The sequence below is a fragment of the Exophiala oligosperma genome, assembly GCF_000835515.1.
Source record: "Exophiala oligosperma strain CBS 72588 unplaced genomic scaffold supercont1.8, whole genome shotgun sequence".
Classification (NCBI taxonomy): Eukaryota; Fungi; Ascomycota; class Eurotiomycetes; order Chaetothyriales; family Herpotrichiellaceae; genus Exophiala; species Exophiala oligosperma.
Window position 1 is genome coordinate 1,595,030 of NW_015622825.1, and position 18,067 is coordinate 1,613,096.

The 18,067-nt window shown below is 50.1% G+C and overlaps 7 protein-coding genes across 7 annotated transcripts; 3 read left to right on the top strand and 4 right to left on the bottom strand.

The window, feature by feature from the left end:
* Window positions 1-212: 212 nt before the first annotated feature.
* Window positions 213-5,309, top strand: PV06_08510 (uncharacterized protein). The gene is made up of 6 exons (XM_016409856.1): window positions 213-536; window positions 586-614; window positions 719-764; window positions 824-2,009; window positions 2,070-2,346; window positions 2,405-5,309. Exons 1-6 carry the CDS (start codon window positions 402-404, stop codon window positions 5,112-5,114), a joined length of 4,383 nt encoding a protein of 1,460 aa, XP_016260164.1. The 5' UTR covers window positions 213-401; the 3' UTR covers window positions 5,115-5,309.
* Window positions 5,310-5,382: 73 nt separating this feature from the next.
* PV06_08511 (replication factor C subunit 5) lies at window positions 5,383-6,979 on the bottom strand. Its single transcript, XM_016409857.1, has 2 exons — window positions 6,838-6,979; window positions 5,383-6,733 (listed from the first exon to the last, which is right to left on the bottom strand). Exons 1-2 carry the CDS (start codon window positions 6,922-6,924, stop codon window positions 5,756-5,758), a joined length of 1,065 nt encoding a protein of 354 aa, XP_016260165.1. The 5' UTR covers window positions 6,925-6,979; the 3' UTR covers window positions 5,383-5,755.
* Window positions 6,980-7,225: 246 nt separating this feature from the next.
* PV06_08512 (uncharacterized protein) lies at window positions 7,226-9,806 on the bottom strand. The gene is made up of 3 exons (XM_016409858.1): window positions 9,042-9,806; window positions 8,626-8,964; window positions 7,226-8,544 (listed from the first exon to the last, which is right to left on the bottom strand). The coding sequence occupies exons 1-3, from the start codon at window positions 9,668-9,670 to the stop codon at window positions 7,233-7,235; spliced, it is 2,280 nt and encodes a 759-aa protein (XP_016260166.1). The 5' UTR covers window positions 9,671-9,806; the 3' UTR covers window positions 7,226-7,232.
* Window positions 9,807-11,202: 1,396 nt separating this feature from the next.
* PV06_08513 (uncharacterized protein) lies at window positions 11,203-11,818 on the top strand (the record flags this gene model as incomplete). The annotated part of the gene is made up of 1 exon (XM_016409859.1): window positions 11,203-11,818. Exon 1 carries the CDS (start codon window positions 11,270-11,272, stop codon window positions 11,816-11,818), a length of 549 nt encoding a protein of 182 aa, XP_016260167.1. The 5' UTR covers window positions 11,203-11,269.
* A 1,588-nt stretch (window positions 11,819-13,406) lies between these two features.
* On the bottom strand, window positions 13,407-15,168 carry PV06_08514 (uncharacterized protein). Its single transcript, XM_016409860.1, has one exon. The coding sequence runs from the start codon at window positions 14,928-14,930 to the stop codon at window positions 13,785-13,787; it is 1,146 nt and encodes a 381-aa protein (XP_016260168.1). The 5' UTR covers window positions 14,931-15,168; the 3' UTR covers window positions 13,407-13,784.
* Window positions 15,169-15,328: 160 nt separating this feature from the next.
* Window positions 15,329-16,921, top strand: PV06_08515 (uncharacterized protein). The gene is made up of 5 exons (XM_016409861.1): window positions 15,329-15,519; window positions 15,570-15,589; window positions 15,645-15,695; window positions 15,753-16,282; window positions 16,339-16,921. The coding sequence occupies exons 1-5, from the start codon at window positions 15,476-15,478 to the stop codon at window positions 16,531-16,533; spliced, it is 840 nt and encodes a 279-aa protein (XP_016260169.1). The 5' UTR covers window positions 15,329-15,475; the 3' UTR covers window positions 16,534-16,921.
* On the bottom strand, window positions 16,737-17,991 carry PV06_08516 (uncharacterized protein). The gene is made up of 5 exons (XM_016409862.1): window positions 17,828-17,991; window positions 17,714-17,762; window positions 17,516-17,638; window positions 17,335-17,464; window positions 16,737-17,267 (listed from the first exon to the last, which is right to left on the bottom strand). Exons 2-4 carry the CDS (start codon window positions 17,754-17,756, stop codon window positions 17,400-17,402), a joined length of 231 nt encoding a protein of 76 aa, XP_016260170.1. The 5' UTR covers window positions 17,757-17,762; window positions 17,828-17,991; the 3' UTR covers window positions 16,737-17,267; window positions 17,335-17,399.
* Between the last annotated feature and the right edge of the window lie 76 nt (window positions 17,992-18,067).

The following is an 18,067-nucleotide window of genomic DNA, read 5'->3' on the forward strand; positions in this document are numbered from 1 at the left end:
GTGACACCTTTGTAGAGATTGGGATGGAAAAAGCGTGGAATACAAAGATAAATAGCGACGGGCTGGGCTGTTTCAATCCCTGAGACCTGACATATCGGAGCCTTGCCGGAGAAATGATTGTCCGCTCCGAACCACTGCCAAGTTTTGAGAGGCTTCAATTGAAATCGGTGACCACAGCATCATGTCGTGCCTCTCAACACAAGACCTTGTATCTCAGTCGTCGTCGTTCGTGGTCTCCTTCTTCTCTAATGCTTAAGTAGCGATTGTTCTTTAGCGTTCACAACCTCTTGCACACCCAGATATGCACTGGCTCCTTTTATCCGTTCTTTCACGAGTGCATCAGTAGCCACTCTTCTCGCCTACTTCATCGCTCTCTTTCTTTTCATCATCTTCATTCGATCATGCCTCATGCATCAGAAGAAACATGGTCAGATAGCGAGTCTGAGGCCGACGACGTCCTCGAGACGCCCTTACGGAGCTATGCCTACCAGATCGAGATGTTCGAACAAAGCCTTCAGGGTAACATTATTGCCGTCGTAGGAACTTTTCGACACTTCCATTCTTCTCAATCTAACACATATATAGATGGGCACCGGAACCGGGAAGACTCAAGTGTAAGTTTCCCATTTGGTAGTAGTTATGAACAACCTTTCTGGCGTTCCGCAGTTCTGCCTTCTTACCAGTGTTTGCATTGCGTTGACCCGATCATCTAACATAGGGCTAAACTGCGGATCGAGGCTGAACTTGAACGCCCCACCGGTAAAGTCTGTGCTATATCGTGCCTGCGTTGACAACGTATCTTGAACGCTGATCTCTCTTGCAGCGCGTTTGGTTCACAGCGCCGAGCGTTGTTTTGGCCTATCAACAACACCTTTTCCTTTCAAAACAGCTCCCTGCATTCAACTTCCGGTTGATTACGGGTATGGACAATGCAGATCACTGGAAAACAAATGACATATGGAACAAGGTGCTCTTCAAGATAGATGTCGTCGTCTCAACGCCTCAAATACTTCTTGATGCTCTCGATTACGGCTTCGTGTCCCTCAAAGAGATATCGTTGCTTGTCATTGATGAAGCACACCATTGTGTAGGTGATTCTCCCTTGAAACGAGTCATGGAACGTCATTATCATGGCTCGCTCGATAGCCTACCGCACATCCTCGGACTCTCTGCCAGTCCCATCACGAAGCGAAATGTGTCTGAAATGAGCACACTTGAGACGAGCCTCAAAGCCAAGTGCAAGATGCCAACGCAACAAGTAGAAGAATATACGTCTCTCATCAGAATGCCAGAGCTTGAAACGATTATGTTCGCAGAGAGTCTGCTTGGAGCCTCGGAGTGGATGATTCTCCTTCAGAAAACCGTCTCAGTATTATCGTTGGATAGTGACCCTTTCTATCAATACATAATAGGCAAGACAGACCCGAGCTCCCAGGAAAAACTGAAAAAGATGCTTGGACGGAATGCTACCCCTGCCATTACTGAGCTTCGAGCGTTTGCCAGATCATGTGGAGCTATACATGTAAGTCTTGGAAGCTGGGCCTGCGATGTCTACCTTTCAAGTTGCGTACGAAGAGTCCTTAAGTCGGCATCCGCAGAGAAGAGCCTCAATGCTGGGGAAACTTCGTTGACCAGCACAGCTCAGTTTTTTAGTTCAGTACTCCAGCCGGTTAGCGAGGTCATTGGCTTGAGGGATTCAGGTGCACTGATGGAAGGCTGCCTTTCACCCAAAGTTGAGGCACTACTCAATTATCTAGCAAAAGAATATCGCCCAACACTCCGTGCCCTAGTCTTTGTTGAAAAACGCGCCACGGCCTGGGCTCTGACCGAAGTTATCACCCGGCATCCCAGAATGCAAATGTATCAGGCTTTCTCTTTTGTTGGTGTCTCGAGCCCGGGACACCAAGGACCGTTTGATTTCACCGAACTTCCTGTACAAACCAAGAGTCTGGAAAGATTTCGACGCGGTGAGCTCAATCTTTGTATTGCGACTTCTGTGCTTGAGGAAGGTAGGTTTCCGTAATCTCCTTGGAAGGCTCTAGGCTATTCCTCTGACTTGGATTGACTAGGTATCGATGTTCCTGCGATGAATCTTGTGATTTGCTTTGATGAACGCAAAAATCTTCGCAGCTATGTGCAGAGTAGAGGACGTGCGCGCGCTGCAAAGTCAAAGTTTGTCGTCTTTCGCCCTCTTGAGGAAACAGACATCAAGATGAAGAGTTGGGATAAATTAGAGCAGGCCATGAAGCAGGAATGTGAAGATTCTGCCGATGCTTTGGCTGAACTCCAAGCCGCTGAAATGCGACAGGAGTCTAGCAGCGATATATTCCGTGTCGCTTCAACAGGGTCAGTGCTCTTCTGTGACCCGAATGTCTTGTTCCAATATGCTCACTCAATCCTTCAGTGCTACATTGACATATGACAATGCTCAACCGAGATTGCAACACTTTTGCGCGAAACTACCCCAAAAAGAGGGCATGGCGGTACCAGAATTGGCGTACTGTATCGAGGGCGAGATTGGCGGTCCCTTGTCGGCCAAAGTCTATCTCCCCAGTTCCCTTGCACCAGAGCTACAGGTATTCCAATCCGAGTCGACCTGGTATACTCAGAGAATGGCGAAGAGGGATGCTGCGTACCAGGCGTATCTTGCTTTGTACCGAGCTGGACTCGTTACTGAGCATTTACTACCCTTGGAGAGATCAAACAATGGCAACAAAGCAAGGAAATATAAGACCAAGTCTGGTGCAGTATCAGACGGCCTATGTGCTGTGGAAGCTCAGTGGGATCCCTGGTCTCGAGTTACAGAACAGTGGCTGTCATCCACCGAAATGTTTGCGCATCGACTCCATATCCAGGACGAGACCGACGCATACCCACGAATGTTCATCCTCTTGCCCACAAAGCTTGGCTCGATATCTTTTCCTCTCTACATATCTGCAAACAAAATCACGCAGGCGTCGATCAACGAAGGGGAGCCTGTGTCTGGAATTCCAATTGCACTTGCGCAGGAAATTACCTTCTCCCTGTTGACGAGCGTCTTAGAACGACGACTCCGGGACGTCACGAAAGAACAACTTCCACTTTTGATTGTCCCAGATATTGGGTCTTACTCTCTTCGAGACTGGCACAGTGAAAATTCACTCAGCACGCCTTTGCTTGAACTTCTCGTGAAGGGCGGCGGACTGGCGAGTGAGAGGTATCTCATCCGAGACCGCAGCCGCTTGACACCACTGGTTCTTGTGGCCCAGGGAGCAACATCATTGACCATGGGGGCGAAGGCTGAACCTGAATCATTGACCGTCACAGCATCAACGATTACGAGAAAGCTGGAGTACCTATCACCACCATCGCCCACGAACTTGACAAAACCAATTCAACAGAGGACGTTATTGGTCAAAGATTGTGTGGTCATGAGTTTGCCACCAGGATACGGCGAAATGATGCTGTTTGCACCTTCCATCACCCATATGGTTGAGACTGCTTTGCGGTCATCTGAGGCGTGCAGAGGCCCTCTGTCTGGTCTTCAATTTACAAACATCGATCTGGTTTCGGAAGCACTCACTCTGCCTGCTGCCTCTGCGAGAAATTACCAGCGCCTAGAATTTCTGGGTGATGATCTCTTGAAACTCCACGCCAGTCTACAATTATATGTCGATAATCCTACGCACCCGGAGAGCTTACTGACCACCGCCCGCGGCCGTCTTGTCAGTAACGGCCGCCTCCTGCGCACCACTCGCAAACTGGGTTTGGATCGGTACATGACGCAGCGAGCATTCTCCTCGGCGCAGTGGAAAGCTGGAGTCAACCCATCGAACAATCAAACGACCATTTCGTCCAAGACAAAACTGTCGAGAAAGACCCTGGCTGACATCATCGAGGCTCTCATCGGCGCCGCCCATTGCGATGGCGTTCCGACTGGCACGTCCGAGGCGAAAGTCGTCGGTGCTCTCCGGCTGTTCCTGAGCGAGGTGCAATGGCGTCCGGTATCCGAGAATCTGGCACGTCTGGAGATCAAAGAGGATGACCCGTCGTCGCTGTCCTCCGGCCTCGATAATACCCTGGACCATTTTCGATTACTGACCGGATACAAATTCACTCACCCCTCGTTGCTATTCGAGGCCTTGACGCAATCGTCACTCCGACCGGGTGTCTTGTCCTACGAGCGTCTCGAGTTCTTGGGTGATGCCATCCTCGACCACATCGTCAAGACCAAGCTCTACGACAGTCCCCTAAGACTGGACCCCGAAGCCATGACGGTCCGTCGACATGCCTTGGTGAGCCATGTGACTCTTGCTTTTTTCGCCCTGGAGGCATCGCACGAGCGTCGAACTGTCGAGGTTCACACCGACGTACGAACGCACGAGACCACCGCGCGGGAAGTCTCCGAAATTTACTATCTGCCAGACTACATTCGACGGATTAGTCGGGACGCTGACCAACGAGAGTTCACCTTGAAGGCGTTCGAGGAAGGGCGAGAGAGTATCTTGGTCAGCCTCTTCGGGGTTGGTGGCCGCAGACACTTCCCCTGGAGCGAATTGAGTCACCTGCGAGCGCCAAAGTCGTATTCCGACGTCGTCGAGTCCGTCCTGGCAGCGGTCTTCATCGACTCCAAGGGTGATCTGACCCGTTGTGAATCCGTGCTCGACAGATTGGGGTTCATGGGCCTGTTGGATCGATTCGCGCAGGAGCCGGACCTCGACGTCATGCACCCGGAAGAGAGATTGTCCAAGGTCAAGCTCGGATGTGATCTGGTCGTGGGCGAGACTCGTTCCGGATGGCGGTGCAAGGTAACGTTTGGTCACGATGAGCGGGTCATCGCGTTTGCACGCAAGGCGAGCTGTCGTGACGAAGCCCGATGTCGTGCGGCAGAAAAAGCGGTCCGGGTGATTTTGACGGAGAAGGAGAAGGGGGGAGAAGTGAGCAACACCACTGAAGACGAGCGTCTGCGGGAAAACCATGACAACGAGGCCGACCGCCAGGCGGACGGCAACCCACACGAACCCGGAGAAACGGACGGTGACACGACAGAGACTGATAGCAATGACGATTCCGACGCTGACGTGACGGACGACTATGAAATTTACGAAGATGATGACTACGACTACGAATTTTGATGCCACCTCCTCAAAAACGTCATGAGGGAAATGATGATACTATGACACGACGTGGATGGAGGAAACGCATCATGAGACAATCTCAGGATAGGGATGAGGGGAAAATTAGCACAAGGGAGTCAGTGAGACCTTCCAGGATAAGAGAAGCAGATCTTCCAGGATAAGGGAAAGTCGGACAGAGTAGACAAATTCAACTAATTCAAAAAAAAGTCGAGTCGAACGAAACGTCTTGCATCGGTTACAGGCCGACTCGTGCGTTGGCCGACTGTGTAAGTATTGTGATTTTTATACCATCGTCCTAGTATTGAATTAACTCGCTGCTGTGAGCAATAAACATAGGAGGTATTCTCAGATGAATACAAAGTAAGTATTCGTGCCATCAAATCAGAAAGGGCCAAAAGGTCTGCGGTCTGGAGCCCCTACTTTTTCTTCCAGTGCACTTCTGACTCTTGACTTTACAATACAAAACAATCCGTAGCAATTCCATTTCTTCAAAACGCCGCGCTCATGATGACCAATATCGTAACATATCTCGCCAGGACCCTCGACACTGGTACCCGTAGTAAGTCCCGTGGAGAACAACCTTGGGTCCTTTTCTTCGCACGATTCGACTCTCTAGCCCCCACGGCCAGAAGGCCCGCTCAAAAGTCCATGCCGACGAGGTAACCTTCAAAGATACGCATAAACTTTGCCACGAACGCCTCGAGGTGGAAAATCACTTTACTGCCCAGACGTATGCGGTGCTCGTAGAAACTGGCCCACCTCACGACCTCGGGCTTCAGGCTGTCGTCGACTTCGGGGAGATTCACGAGTTTCCAACACAGGGTCTTGATCACCATCGTGGCCGGGATGCAGTGGGTGAGGAGGTCGTAGAGTTTGGCGCGGACCGCCAGGATCATGGCCGGCGTGCGTTCCTTGACCATGTCCCGGGCGACCTGCTCGATCAGGACCTCCCAGTCCGGCGGGGGGATGGGGGTCTTGTCGCTGGGTTCGGGGTGTTGGGCGTAGACGGCCTCGAACATCAGCAGGGCCCTCCGCAGGTTCCGGCCCGACTCGCGGGCGATGCGTTCGTTCAGCGCCGGCACCGCCTTCCAGTTTTCTCTCCTGGCCGCCTTCGTCAGGGCGTCGACGATCTCGGGCTCCGTGGGCGCGGCGACGCGGACGAGCAGCGTCCTCGACCGGATGGGCGCGATGATGCCGGCCGTGCTGTTGGCCACGAGGATCAGCCGGACGTTGGCGCTGTACTTCTCCATCGTGCGGCGCAGGGCGGCCTGCGCGTCGCGGCTGAGCCCGTCGGCTTCGTTGATGACCACGACCTTGAACCGTTGCCTCGCGGCCAGGTCGACCTGTTGCGTCTGCGCCACCTCTTTCAGCAGTTCTTGGATCACCACCCGGTCGTACGTCCCCACGTCGCTCGGCGTGATCTCGAGGTGGTACACGGACGAGACGATGTTGAATTCGAGTTTCCGGTTCGACGAGGTCGTGAACATGCGCGCGTCGATCTTGATCTTTTCCACCCCGCCGCCGTACAGGGCCCGGAGGGTCGCGAGGATACGGGTCTTTTTACCCGCGCCCGAGGGTCCATAGAAGAGGAGATGAGGGAAATCAGCTGAAGATGCCTGGAAAGAAAATATCAAAACATGTCAGTCAGTGTCGACTGCGAAAATCTGCGACAAAAGGCGTAGGGTTGGGTGTTTGATGAAGTTCATTATGGGCTTCATACCAGTGATGATAGTCGCTCTGAAAGGTCTTTGTGGTATGTGAGAGCTTCCAGAGATCGAGGTCGTAATTTATCGACGAGTAGAGCCATGACTGAGATTGTTGATTGTTCGATTCGATGCAGAATGATGGTTGTTGGAAGGTTGACTGCGAATGTTAGAATACCATGTAGTAGAAATCTCGGAAAGAGACGCGTCGCGTTGCTGCGGGCGTGTAAAGTGCTTTTCAGCTGGAGTGACGTTTTACTCGTATCGTACGGAGTACTCGTATTACATTGGGTCTCTAGCACATTGACTCCGTATATCCACCTACAATACAAAAACCAACTTCAGCAACATAGAGTCATCTATTTGTATATTTGTATATCACATGTCCTTCATTATCAGTTTTGTACAAGTTCTAGTGTCCTGTCTCCTTTCTTTTTCTGCAAATGCCAGCATAGTTCTGACCTGCTTGGAGTGGTTCCGCATCACCACTGGTAAATGAACAATGTCCAACCCCTTTATCTGCTGCCAGAGTCTCTGGTATTACTCCCCATTTCACAGGTTTCATGGACGCATCACTATCCCAGTCCGGTGCATGGCACGCCGCCGAAATGGCGGCACTACAGCTACCCACCAGAGGTATCGTAGGGTCATATTTGAGGAAGAATCCGAGACCGGATGAGACGGTCATTATCAGGGCTCCGGCAACGAGACTGACTATCATTGCCAGTGGAGAGAAGCCACAGGTGCCGACGGCCACCGGGTCCACGATCGATCCATCTGGAGCGTACTCTTTGACGACGACCAGGAAGATGGCCTGGGAAATGAGCCAGTGTAGCAGACCCGACAGGATCATCAAGGGGATGGCGACCTTGTAAGGTAGCTGCAAAAAATGCGTACTTCGTTGTGGCCCCTTGGGCTTGGACACCCGTAGAGTCTTCCGTTCTGTGGCGAAATCACTCCATTCCGATGCCAAAAACATGCTGGTGAGAAGGCCGTTGAGGTTGAGGTACAAGAATGAAAAGATTGTTTGAGGCAGGTTGGCCACCAAGATCGAGCCGAGGATTTTTTTAGATGGGCTCCCTCTGTTTTCGAGGCCCCATCCGTTGATGATGGCAGCAGGGTTCACTTTGCCGAAGCCAATATCCGACACTGTAAAGCCATTGCTGTTGACCGATGAGACGGCAAGGGATAGGAGGGCGCCGACGACAATGAGACTGATTCCGATGAAACCCATAGTCATCCCCCACCGGAGCCCACTGGCAGCTTTGAACCACCTTGTAACCCGGATGCGTGCGATTTTTGGTTGAGAGGCCCTCATCTTGTGGAGATTCCAGTCTTGTTTCATGCGCGCCAATTGAACGACTTCCTGTTTCGTAAGGAGACATCTGCCTTCTGTCGTGCGGTCCGGCTCGTTCAAAAAGGATTCCACGGCGTCGCCCATGGTGATCAACGGAGTGTCCTTGAGACGATATGCGACGAAGAGCATGCCCGCCATTTTGATGGCGTTCGCCACGAGTACAACGGCCACGATGGGTATGTTTCCATTGTAGCTGCACTTCTCACTGACTCGCTCACTGTAACAGTATTGCACCTCATTGCCGTACGGATGCCATCGATCTCCGAGGTCGATTATCTTTGAAAAATACTTTTCGCATGGCAGGTTGTTACCATTGCGCTGAGGCACTAGGATTTTGTTTCCAATGTCCGGGTCCGAGGCGCAGATCCTACAAAAGATTCGGGGTCAGTAAAACATGTTCACTGGGACCTGAAAATGGGTGGCAGGGGGGATGTGATATCTCACTTACCAGTAGTATGGAGAGGAAGGGCTATACAGATAGTTTGTGTAGTCCAGCAGGTTATAGTTGACCGTGTCGTTCTTTGTGACAAAGACCAGGTTCCGTCTATCGGTGATAAAATCCGTCGCATAAGCTCTTATGCAGTCTGCGAGGTCTAAGCGTTCATAGAGCTCTGGTACCTTGAGATCAGCCTGGACCTGATCTATACTCACCCCATCAAGCAGACCATATTGTCTGATTCCGTCTGATGCTGTCGTGTTCCAGGAAGAACCGTCTACGAAATCCTGTTTGACGAAAAGTATGTCGTAGTCGTTACTCGCGAGAGATTTGTAGAGTGCAGAATTGTATCTTTTGTCTCGAAAGTCAACAAGAGAACTCAAACAGGGACCTGCATCAGCACATGTTGATTAAAAAAATGTACTTACAGCAAATGTAAAGGGACCGATGATAAGCCCAAGGTCCACCACAGAGCGGATTTGTGAATGGGTACTTTGAACAGGTTGCGAGTGCTGGGGACTCCAATATCGAGCCATTTCCCTTTGGAATGCTCCGTATCAATGTCTTTTCTGGTCGGAGCACACAGGCACTGCATGCAATAATTCGAACCTCCGAGCAGCAGAGTACTGAGTGCGTTGATTGCGAGGTGAACCCACAAATCCATGCTCTCGACTTTGCTGCAGCTCCCGCTGAAGATCTCGACAAGGCCTGAGCTTCCCTTGTGAGTGGCCAGCCATATCAGAATGACAAAGTTGATCAACAAGGAAATACCCGCGAAGAGGGCGGCCAAGAGAGCTCCCGTCCTCCAGCCATGAAGGCGAGAGTGGCTGCCCGAGAACAGATTCCACTTCCACCGGCTATCGTAGGTCGAATGAATGCGAATCGGGTCGGTCGAAGGGTCGAGAAGCGGTGCTTGGTCTCTGATGGTATTGGAGAATCCAGATTTGAAGCTTGAAGCCTTGCTATCCGCCGGCGACGACAGCTCGAAGAAGCCTGGCTCGAGAGCTGGATCGGTGTTGGCCCGCTGATACGTTCCTCGAGGCCGGATTATGTCCATCTGAAAGTAAGAGACCGAGATGGACGGCTCGAATTCAATTGAAATGAAGCAAAACTTGTCCGAACTTCGTATATGACGGATTGGGGCACCACATTGTCCACATTTGAGAAGGGTCTACTTCGTAGGCTGCAGAGATTTTAACCCTCTACTAGACTTGTGATCTCGAAAAGTCCAGAAAGGTGGAATTGCAAATGTTGAGCTTTCATGGGTGGCAGGTTAGGTGAGAATAACCCTGAGTATGATCCGTCGTCACGTTTCGCACACCTTCGTTCTTATGAAGGGTATTATCAATGAAGAAGATTTGTGCGCTGATGGCGCTTTGTAAACCTGGGATGATCCGAGCAGTCTCACTACTCTGGAAACCGCGAATCTTTGCTCCACTGACACAACGCAAGTTTCACAGGACCCGGGAAGAGGGTGGAGTAGGAAACGCTGTACGGAGTACATACTCCTTACTCCGTATTCCGCACTTCATTTGTGAAGGTCCTGGTTAGTTCTGTCTAGGCCAAAGTGTAATGGGCCTAGTTTGACGATCCGGTTGTTGACGAGCCTCATTGCCTATCAAACTCTCGCCTAAGGGTGGATTGAGATGATCCAATTTCGATAGGGGCATGCGGCAACCAACCGGAGTCGACAAGGCTATAACCATTGGCGTAGCTGGCCGCTATCCAGGTACAAAGTGACGATTATTGGTGACGCACTTCATCAGAAATAAATGTATCGACAGGGAACGATGCTGTGTTGTATCAGGCAGACACGGAGGCCTCTCACCTTGAGTGTACGGAGTATAGTAATAGTCCGTACTGCATCTGGCAATGACAATGCCATTTACAGCAATGGGGAGGCCTGAATTGTCCAAGTGACGATATCTCACAGTTGACAAGACGTTGTGAGACGAGCATCTCTGGGCGCTTTGATTGTCACGAGAGGATTGTCACAAAGAGACCTGTCTACCTAACAAGCCAAAGAGTCAATTAACTGTCTTTATTACTTTGTCTGAGTGCAGCAATCAATAGGAAAGTGACTGATTCGCTTATCTTTAGAGCCATCAGGGGATGGATGCCTATAAGCTCCCCGGGACAATACCTTAAGCTTCGCCGAATTTAGGTGACTCGCACCCTTGTGATTAGGCACTACAGAGTAACCTTCCCAGGTACATACAGGGGGTCGTATGTCACCAATAGCTTTACCCGGCATGTCCCCGGACTTGCATTTACCTGGTGAAAGATATCACAAGTCTTTGCCGCCACCCCTACTCCGTACCTCTACCATTTACAAACGGTGTGAAACGCTTCTCATTTCCACCGACCAGGGATATGACGGTCTTTTGCCAAAAATTGCAGAAGCGGTGTAAGGATGTCCTGCAGTTTCAGACAATCGAGTATCGCCATGTTCACCGCCGACCTACGATTCACAAGTGTTTGACAATATGCATCAATCGTCCAGGATAGAGATAACAAGATCTTCACTACCACACCTTCTGCGCCCACAGGCTCCCTCGAGGTCAATCCATAATATCTATTGCATTTCAGCCTGATTCGACTCCAATATTGACTACAGCGCGACAGATCATCGGAACCCATTTCCATCATTAGGAACATGTCGATGAACAACACCTCTTCTTCTTCTTCCTCCTCATGCAACAATTTTCAATCGACCCGTCTGAATGGTGGTGGTCATGTTGACTTGGCCTGTTCTCAATCTACATCTGCAGTGCAAGAAGTCTCTGGGCAAGGACAACAACCTCAACAACCTCAACAACCTCAACCACCACCACCACCAAAACGAAAAAACAATCCATCGATTCGACCTCTACCTGCAGATAAAGCTTCGAATGACCGTGGGACGCGGTATCCTATCGGACTGCGTGCACAGGCTCTCACTCTTCACTCCATTGGTTTTCACGCTCATGACGTCTCTCGCATATCCGGAATTCCAATACGCACTGTCTACGGTATTGTGAAAAAGGCCAGGGAACGAGGATACGATCCGCGGGTTGATCCCCGAATCCTCGATTATTATGTCATTGACGGATTCAAGGCCGGCAGACCAAAGAAGAACAAGGGGGCTGATGAAAGCGATTCCTCTAGAACTGTGTCTACACAGCCCTGCGAGGATGTAGAGCCACATACAGATCAAATGATTTGATACCTGTGATATTACCACGACGCAATATGTTATTCATATTGCGATCTATGCTTAATTTCGGTGGTGATGGCGACATGTACATGAGGTGTTGCATTTGGTGTAAGCGACATGTTAGCAACGGTGGGTACTCGCTGTGCCGTGCGACGTGCCCTGTCGAAGGACTCGGGTCGAAAACAACATAGATGCATGAATGAATTTAAGAATCACGGAAAACAAGTCCTTGGGTTCAAGACATCATTTGGCATGAAAGCAAACTACATGTGGTATCAACACTCCCTTTCCCCGGCTGTGTGTTGAGTTGTAACACGTAATGTAGGATATGTATCCACGTATTCAGTTCGGCCAGAACTAGACTAGACTGTGTACTCCCTTCGATACCGTTGCTTGCTTTTCTTAGGTATTGTCCATTTTCTGCGACTGGCAGAAAGGTTGAGCTCCTGAACAAGTCTCTCCGTCGCCAGATGCATTCCTTGTGCCTCTGTCAAATTGACTGCTGCTCTTGCTGCTGCCTTGCTTGCTTCCATCTCCTGTATTTCCTGCAAAACCCGTGGAGAGTTCCGTATTGCTCGTCGAGCAGGGATCATGTGATTTTGTCGAAGATCCATCATTCCACGACACCACATCTGATAATTGGCAAGAAGGGACATGGCTTCGTCATAGAGCTCGTTGATTCGATCCTCGATGTCGTGGCCAACATTACATGGATATACATATTTCAGAAAGGGATGGTAGACATGGTCATGAAAGAGCTGTGCCCAACCTTCGACGAGGTTTCGTTCCGTTTGACATGGCAGTGCAGTGTGCCTGGGAACAGTCAGTCGCAACTGACGGTCAAGACAAGATCACTCACTGAACGATCAGCTGAACCTTTTGTCGATAGTTCGTCCATAGGTCTTGTTCTGTTGGGTTTACCTGGAAGGGGGCCAATCCACGAACAAAAGCAATGCTGTTGACCTGCTCTTCAACATTGAGGTTGACCTGTTGAAGCTGCTCAAGTAATGCCTCGCTGTGAAGAAGTATTTCTTGGTTATCTAGCCCATCGGGAATCTCGAAATGTTGATCAGTACTGGACGGGAACAGATGGCTGAGGTTATCCACCAGTTTTGTAAGATTGCTGAAGCCATTTCGGCAGCTATCTGGTAAATTTGCTCTTCGAACACTGTCAAGGAAGTCCAGTATGGCGTCTCCATCATGACAATCACTGAGATGGGATCCTCGATGCGATGGGGTCGTACAGGGCGTGGATTCAGCTTCCGCAGACAGTTGCGAGGTGTCGCCGTCAGTATCATTTGAACAGGGTGAGGAGAACTGTGAACAGGCGACGAGTGGCTCCTCGTTGATCTCGAATTTGATCTCAGGATATCTTTCGTAAAGCGATGAAAGCTCAGACTCTGAAATAGTCACACGGTTATCCATCTCCGAGGTTTTGGATCTGTCTTTCTTTTTGACCGTTTTCGAGTATCGTACTGAATAAAGCACCAGCAGTGGCAAACTCAGGTATGAGGACACGCAAGGAAGGAAGGGGCTGAAGCATTGTGAAAGACAGAAGGAAATTTACCATGTAGATGCTTGTGTGAGAAGGCAGGCGCAACCATATTCACATTCCATAATTGCACAGGAATCGAGACGAAATTTGATGGAGAGGAAGTATAATGAAATACAGGTGATAGTCCACATTTATCAAAGAAATCTCATGTATTTACCAAGTACAATCCAGTACCGGTCATGTGAACTGACCAGCAGTTTGGGATGGAATTTGGCTTTGCAGACTGCCACTAGGTCAAAGGTATAACACCGATGAGTCTAATCAGCAGAAAGCACTCGTTCTTCGCGCACTGACTGATTGGCACCTCACTGAAACAGATGTGACAACTCAAAGTTGGGCGATCAAAGGAAACGGTATGCATGGATAGGTATGCGTAAAATGATTGGATGAATATCAATCCTCGAGAGTGCATGTACAAAATCAGATGCCGCGAAATGACCAAGCCTGCTCTTGCATTCCTTCGAGCGCAGAGCTATAGGCAGAGCCAGTATTGAATGCTCCCGGCATCGAGTTCACTGTTCTAGCCGAGTCACTCGAGCTCTGTACTTTCGCTTGTGTTGATAAAAGTGCCCCAGAATCTCTTCTCGGATAGTCTGAGTTCGGTATTTCATCATGATGCGAAACCTCATCTTCCAGAGGCCCATCTGCTCCCTTCTCCTCGAACGGCGAATCTTGAGATTCATTAGCAGGTGGCTGATAACGCCAATCGGGAGGAGGTTTGAGATCATCATCATCTCCTGACAAATGAGTATCGACGATATTGTTACCAATGTGCTGAAGCGATCGGCGAATGATCGTTTGAACTCCTTGGTAAAACAACCAAGTGGCAGAGACGATGCCCATGACAATCACAATCCAGCTGACATTCATTGCACGATCGCGACCTGTCGTTGCTCTTCCAGCAACCCTGGTTGAGACAAAGCCGTTGTGACGCAAGCTCCACCACTGGAACGGGTTGAGTATCATGGTTCTAAGAAAACTCATGACACCCATTGAGACGAATCCCTTGGTGAAATGTAACAGCCATCCAGACATGGTCTCGTCAAAGTCGTTGACTGCGACTTCTTGCCAGAGTTCCTCTTCTCCCAGGATCGTCTCATATGGGTCGGCGTAGAAGTTCAGGATTGGATCAGCCACGAAACCGAGTAGAAACATGGCGACCAGCATCACCGAGACCGTCAGGACACCCGAGACAATCTTGCTCTCCAAGTATTTTTGAACGGTCAGTCTTTTGAAATTGAATCGATATCCGCATTGATGACATTTCCAGAGGGAGTCTGAGCGACGAACCTCGACTCTCGACCGCCGCAGACAGAGCTCGTGGATATATCGCATGCCACCTCTGCAATGACATGGCTTGATGAGCCGGCCATACTCGTCATCGTTTTTGTACTCGACAATGGGACGTTGTAAGCGAGCAGGGACGCCGGGAGGATAGAGAGTAACGACCGGATACACGTCTTCGAGGCACAATCTGCATGTTCGAGGTGGATAGGTCCAGGTCTGGGATGGTCTCGTGCTGCTGTCTTGGGCACCGTCAACTGTTGGCTCTTTTGTAGATTCCATCTTTTGTCTGGTTCGTAAATAGATTGTTAAGGTTAGCACTATTCCGATCCACCACAAATTCTTCCGACCCAAGATGTGGTCATGATCAAAGAACAACTTGTTGAAAGACAGCAAACAAAGGGGGACAGAGGATGCTGAAATTAAGTGCTCATAGTTTTATGCATAATCGTCTGCCTGCACAAGGACAAAGGGGAAGACGCCGAGGAAGTACTTGGAAGCTCGGCGTCGGCCATTGAGGAGAAAATGCCAGATATTATGATATCGAGTTGCTGGTGGGAAATTCAAGTTGAAAGGTGCCTGTGCTGGCGGATGACCAATAAGGCAAGTTTGCCGACCACTAGTCCCATGCGGACTTGCATACTAGTAGGTACTCTAGGTGATTGCGTAGAGAGTTGTGCCTACAGAACAAGACAACGCGGTCTTTGAATTTGCTCACTCCAAGTAATCTGCGCACGCCTTCTTTTGCTCTCTTGTCTGGTGAAAGTCGCATAGTACTCAAGAACTGAAGCCTTTGGATCTCCCGCTATTCGTCAGTTTTCGCCAGCATGGCGGACAGATACTCCTTCTCCCTCACTACTTTCTCGCCCAGGTATGTTTACCGGTCCATTGCTGCTCAATCTGCGGTCTAACACCTTTCAGTGGCAAGCTCGTACAAATAGGTACACCAATTCGATCCTCTATCGTCTTGACTTGAAGCTCACCCGTATCTCCCAGAATATGCCCTCAATGCGGTCAATCAAGGTGTTACCTCGTTAGGGATTAAAGGTATCACAACCCTCCCCCAGCTCAAAAGTCTAGCGGCAATACTGATGGCACGGATAGCCACGAATGGCATAGTCCTTGCAACCGAGAAGAAGTCATCATCTCCTCTCATCGACGCTCCCTCGTTATCCAAGATCTCTCTCATCACCCCGAACATCGGCATGGTCTACAGCGGCATGGGTCCAGACTACAGAGTATTGGTCGACAAAGCTAGAAAAGTATCCCACACCAACTACAAACGCATCTACAATGAATACCCTCCCACGCGGATATTGGTTCAAGACGTGGCCCGAGTGATGCAAGAAGCTACACAGTCAGGCGGTGTGAGACCATACGGTGTGAGCTTGCTGGTGGCAGGTTGGGATGACGGTATTGAGCCGGAGACGAAAGCAGCCAAAGAAGGAGAGACGGAAGCCGAAGCAAAACTCGCCAGCAGAAAGACAGGTGGTATTTTGAAGGGTGGACCGAGTCTGTACCAAGTCGACCCCAGCGGCAGTTACTTCCCGTGGAAGGCTACAGCCATCGGCAAGAGTGCAACAAGTGCAAAGACGTTTTTGGAGAAGAGATACAACGACTCTTTGGAGCTCGAGGTGGGCATTTGAAATGCGATTATAGGAAAGTGCTGAAAGCTGACAAAATCTCTTAGGACGCCATCCACATTGCACTTCTGACCCTCAAGGAAACCATTGAAGGAGAAATGAACGGCGACACGGTGGAAATCGGTATTGTCGGTGAACCTGCTGATCATTTGCTTGGATTCGAAGGCGTCGAAGGAGCAGTGGGACCGCGATTCCGCAAACTCTCAAAGGACGAGATTGAAGATTACCTGACGAACCTGTAATATGTGGGTCAGAGAGCCTTTCGAGTATCTTATCTTGATCGTTCAAGTCTTGTAAACTACGAATGCCGAATTTCGTATTCCTGGGCTTACGGTCTGCATGGCTAACGGCGCATTTGGGAAAGGGAGGGTGAAGCTAGTGAAATAGGGAAAACAAGACAAGGCGCGAAAGATATTGTGAGCAGAAATCAGGAGACATTGTTCCACTGACTGTACGTACGGCTCTTAAGCCCTTCGAAACCTTGATGCCGACAAGTTCATATGGCCATGCTCTGACTTTCCCACTGGCTTGCAAACGCGCTGAACTCCCAACCGCCGACACCCCGGTGGCAAGACTCATGTCCTTGAGATGGTCCCAGGGATATACACTTGATCAAATTTGAGATTCGTGTCACACAAATCCACCTTCAAAAGCCCCAATGTCCCATATCGTTTTTACTTCTCATCCTCGCCAGCCTTTCTGCTCCTTACCAGGCTCCCTGCTCCTCACCAGCAAGCGCGTTCGTTTCTCTTGGTTTTGGATTCTCTCAGTCGTCTCTTGCCAGCAGCAGTCTTGGTCTTCTTCGCACGCTGGTTGACATCCATTGTCTTCCTTGAAACTTCTCTCTAACGGTGCTTCTCGGCCGAAAGTTGTTTCAAAACCTCTCATTGCAAGTCTTCCTGCTTGACGTCCTCTTGCTTGATGTCTTCTTGCTAGAGGCCGTTCTGCTTTGCTTCTTCTTCTGCTGCTGCTGCTGCTGATATACCAGTCAATTTTCCATTTCGAGCACGCCATTGTATCGTATGAGAAAGGATCGTACGAACCTTTGGCCGCCTCGGCGGCTGCGGCAGCCTCTTTCCTCGCTGCCGCCTTCAATCAGCAATTTGTCTTATTCTGCATGCATGAATGCTGTAAGATACCCTTCCCGTTCGCCCTTGGCCTCTTTTTCTTCGCCTGAAGAGCTAATTCAGTCTTTTGATGCTGAAAGCGAGAACTCTATGATACTTAGTCTCCTTCTCTCCTTTCTTACTGCCTCCCACTCCGCGGTCGTCCGCTTGACACGCGGGCCCGTCCACTCTGCCTTGGTCGGCTTCCTGACTTCTTCGGCGGTGGCAGCTGCGGTAGCCTCTTTTGTCCGCCAATGATGCACCGTCAGTAAATTGGGTACTTCGTATACAGACATGAATGGATCCTGTATGTTACCTTCTGCCCCGACTTTGCGGCGGCTCCTCCCCCACCTCGCCATCCTTGCCTGCAAACATCATCATCAGTCTTTACTAGGTGTCAGGAATGAGAGTGTCAGTTGATAATTATTACCTTGTTCTTCTCCTTCTTTACCTCAATCTTCTGCTCCTTGGTAGTCTCCTCGGGGTTGTCAGTGGTGTCAGTGGTGGCAGCAGCCGTAGCACCAGCGAGTCGAGATGGGGAAATTGTGGAAATTGGGACTCAGGAAAGAAAGATTCAACACTGACGAGGAAGCGATAAGCCGATGAACGAATGTATACTCAGGATATGTATGAATACTGCAAGTACTCCGTAGTGCCAAGCATTAAACCT

Bases quoted from the DNA above. Each gene is read 5' to 3' on its own strand.
- PV06_08510 (XM_016409856.1), top strand. From the start codon at position 402: ATGCCTCATGCATCAGAAGAAACATGGTCAGATAGCGAGTCTGAGGCC. The intron at 615-718 runs GTAAGTTTCCCA...CATCTAACATAG, and splicing joins GGAACCGGGAAGACTCAAGT to GGCTAAACTGCGGATCGAGG. The intron at 765-823 runs GTCTGTGCTATA...TCTCTCTTGCAG, and splicing joins TTGAACGCCCCACCGGTAAA to CGCGTTTGGTTCACAGCGCC.
- PV06_08511 (XM_016409857.1), bottom strand. From the start codon at position 6,924: ATGGCTCTACTCGTCGATAAATTACGACCTCGATCTCTGGAAGCTCTC. The intron at 6,734-6,837 runs GTATGAAGCCCA...TTTTCTTTCCAG, and splicing joins CAGAGCGACTATCATCACTG to GCATCTTCAGCTGATTTCCC.
- PV06_08512 (XM_016409858.1), bottom strand. From the start codon at position 9,670: ATGGACATAATCCGGCCTCGAGGAACGTATCAGCGGGCCAACACCGAT. The intron at 8,965-9,041 runs GTAAGTACATTT...TCGAGACAAAAG, and splicing joins TCGGTCCCTTTACATTTGCT to ATACAATTCTGCACTCTACA. The intron at 8,545-8,625 runs GTAAGTGAGATA...AATCTTTTGTAG, and splicing joins CCTTCCTCTCCATACTACTG to GATCTGCGCCTCGGACCCGG.
- PV06_08514 (XM_016409860.1), bottom strand. From the start codon at position 14,930: ATGGAATCTACAAAAGAGCCAACAGTTGACGGTGCCCAAGACAGCAGC.
- PV06_08515 (XM_016409861.1), top strand. From the start codon at position 15,476: ATGGCGGACAGATACTCCTTCTCCCTCACTACTTTCTCGCCCAG. The intron at 15,520-15,569 runs GTATGTTTACCG...AACACCTTTCAG, and splicing joins CTCACTACTTTCTCGCCCAG to TGGCAAGCTCGTACAAATAG. The intron at 16,283-16,338 runs GTGGGCATTTGA...AAAATCTCTTAG, and splicing joins ACGACTCTTTGGAGCTCGAG to GACGCCATCCACATTGCACT.
- PV06_08516 (XM_016409862.1), bottom strand. From the start codon at position 17,756: ATGGCGAGGTGGGGGAGGAGCCGCCGCAAAGTCGGGGCAGAAG. The intron at 17,639-17,713 runs GTAACATACAGG...GGCGGACAAAAG, and splicing joins CCGCAAAGTCGGGGCAGAAG to AGGCTACCGCAGCTGCCACC. The intron at 17,465-17,515 runs GTATCATAGAGT...TTAGCTCTTCAG, and splicing joins AAAGGAGAGAAGGAGACTAA to GCGAAGAAAAAGAGGCCAAG.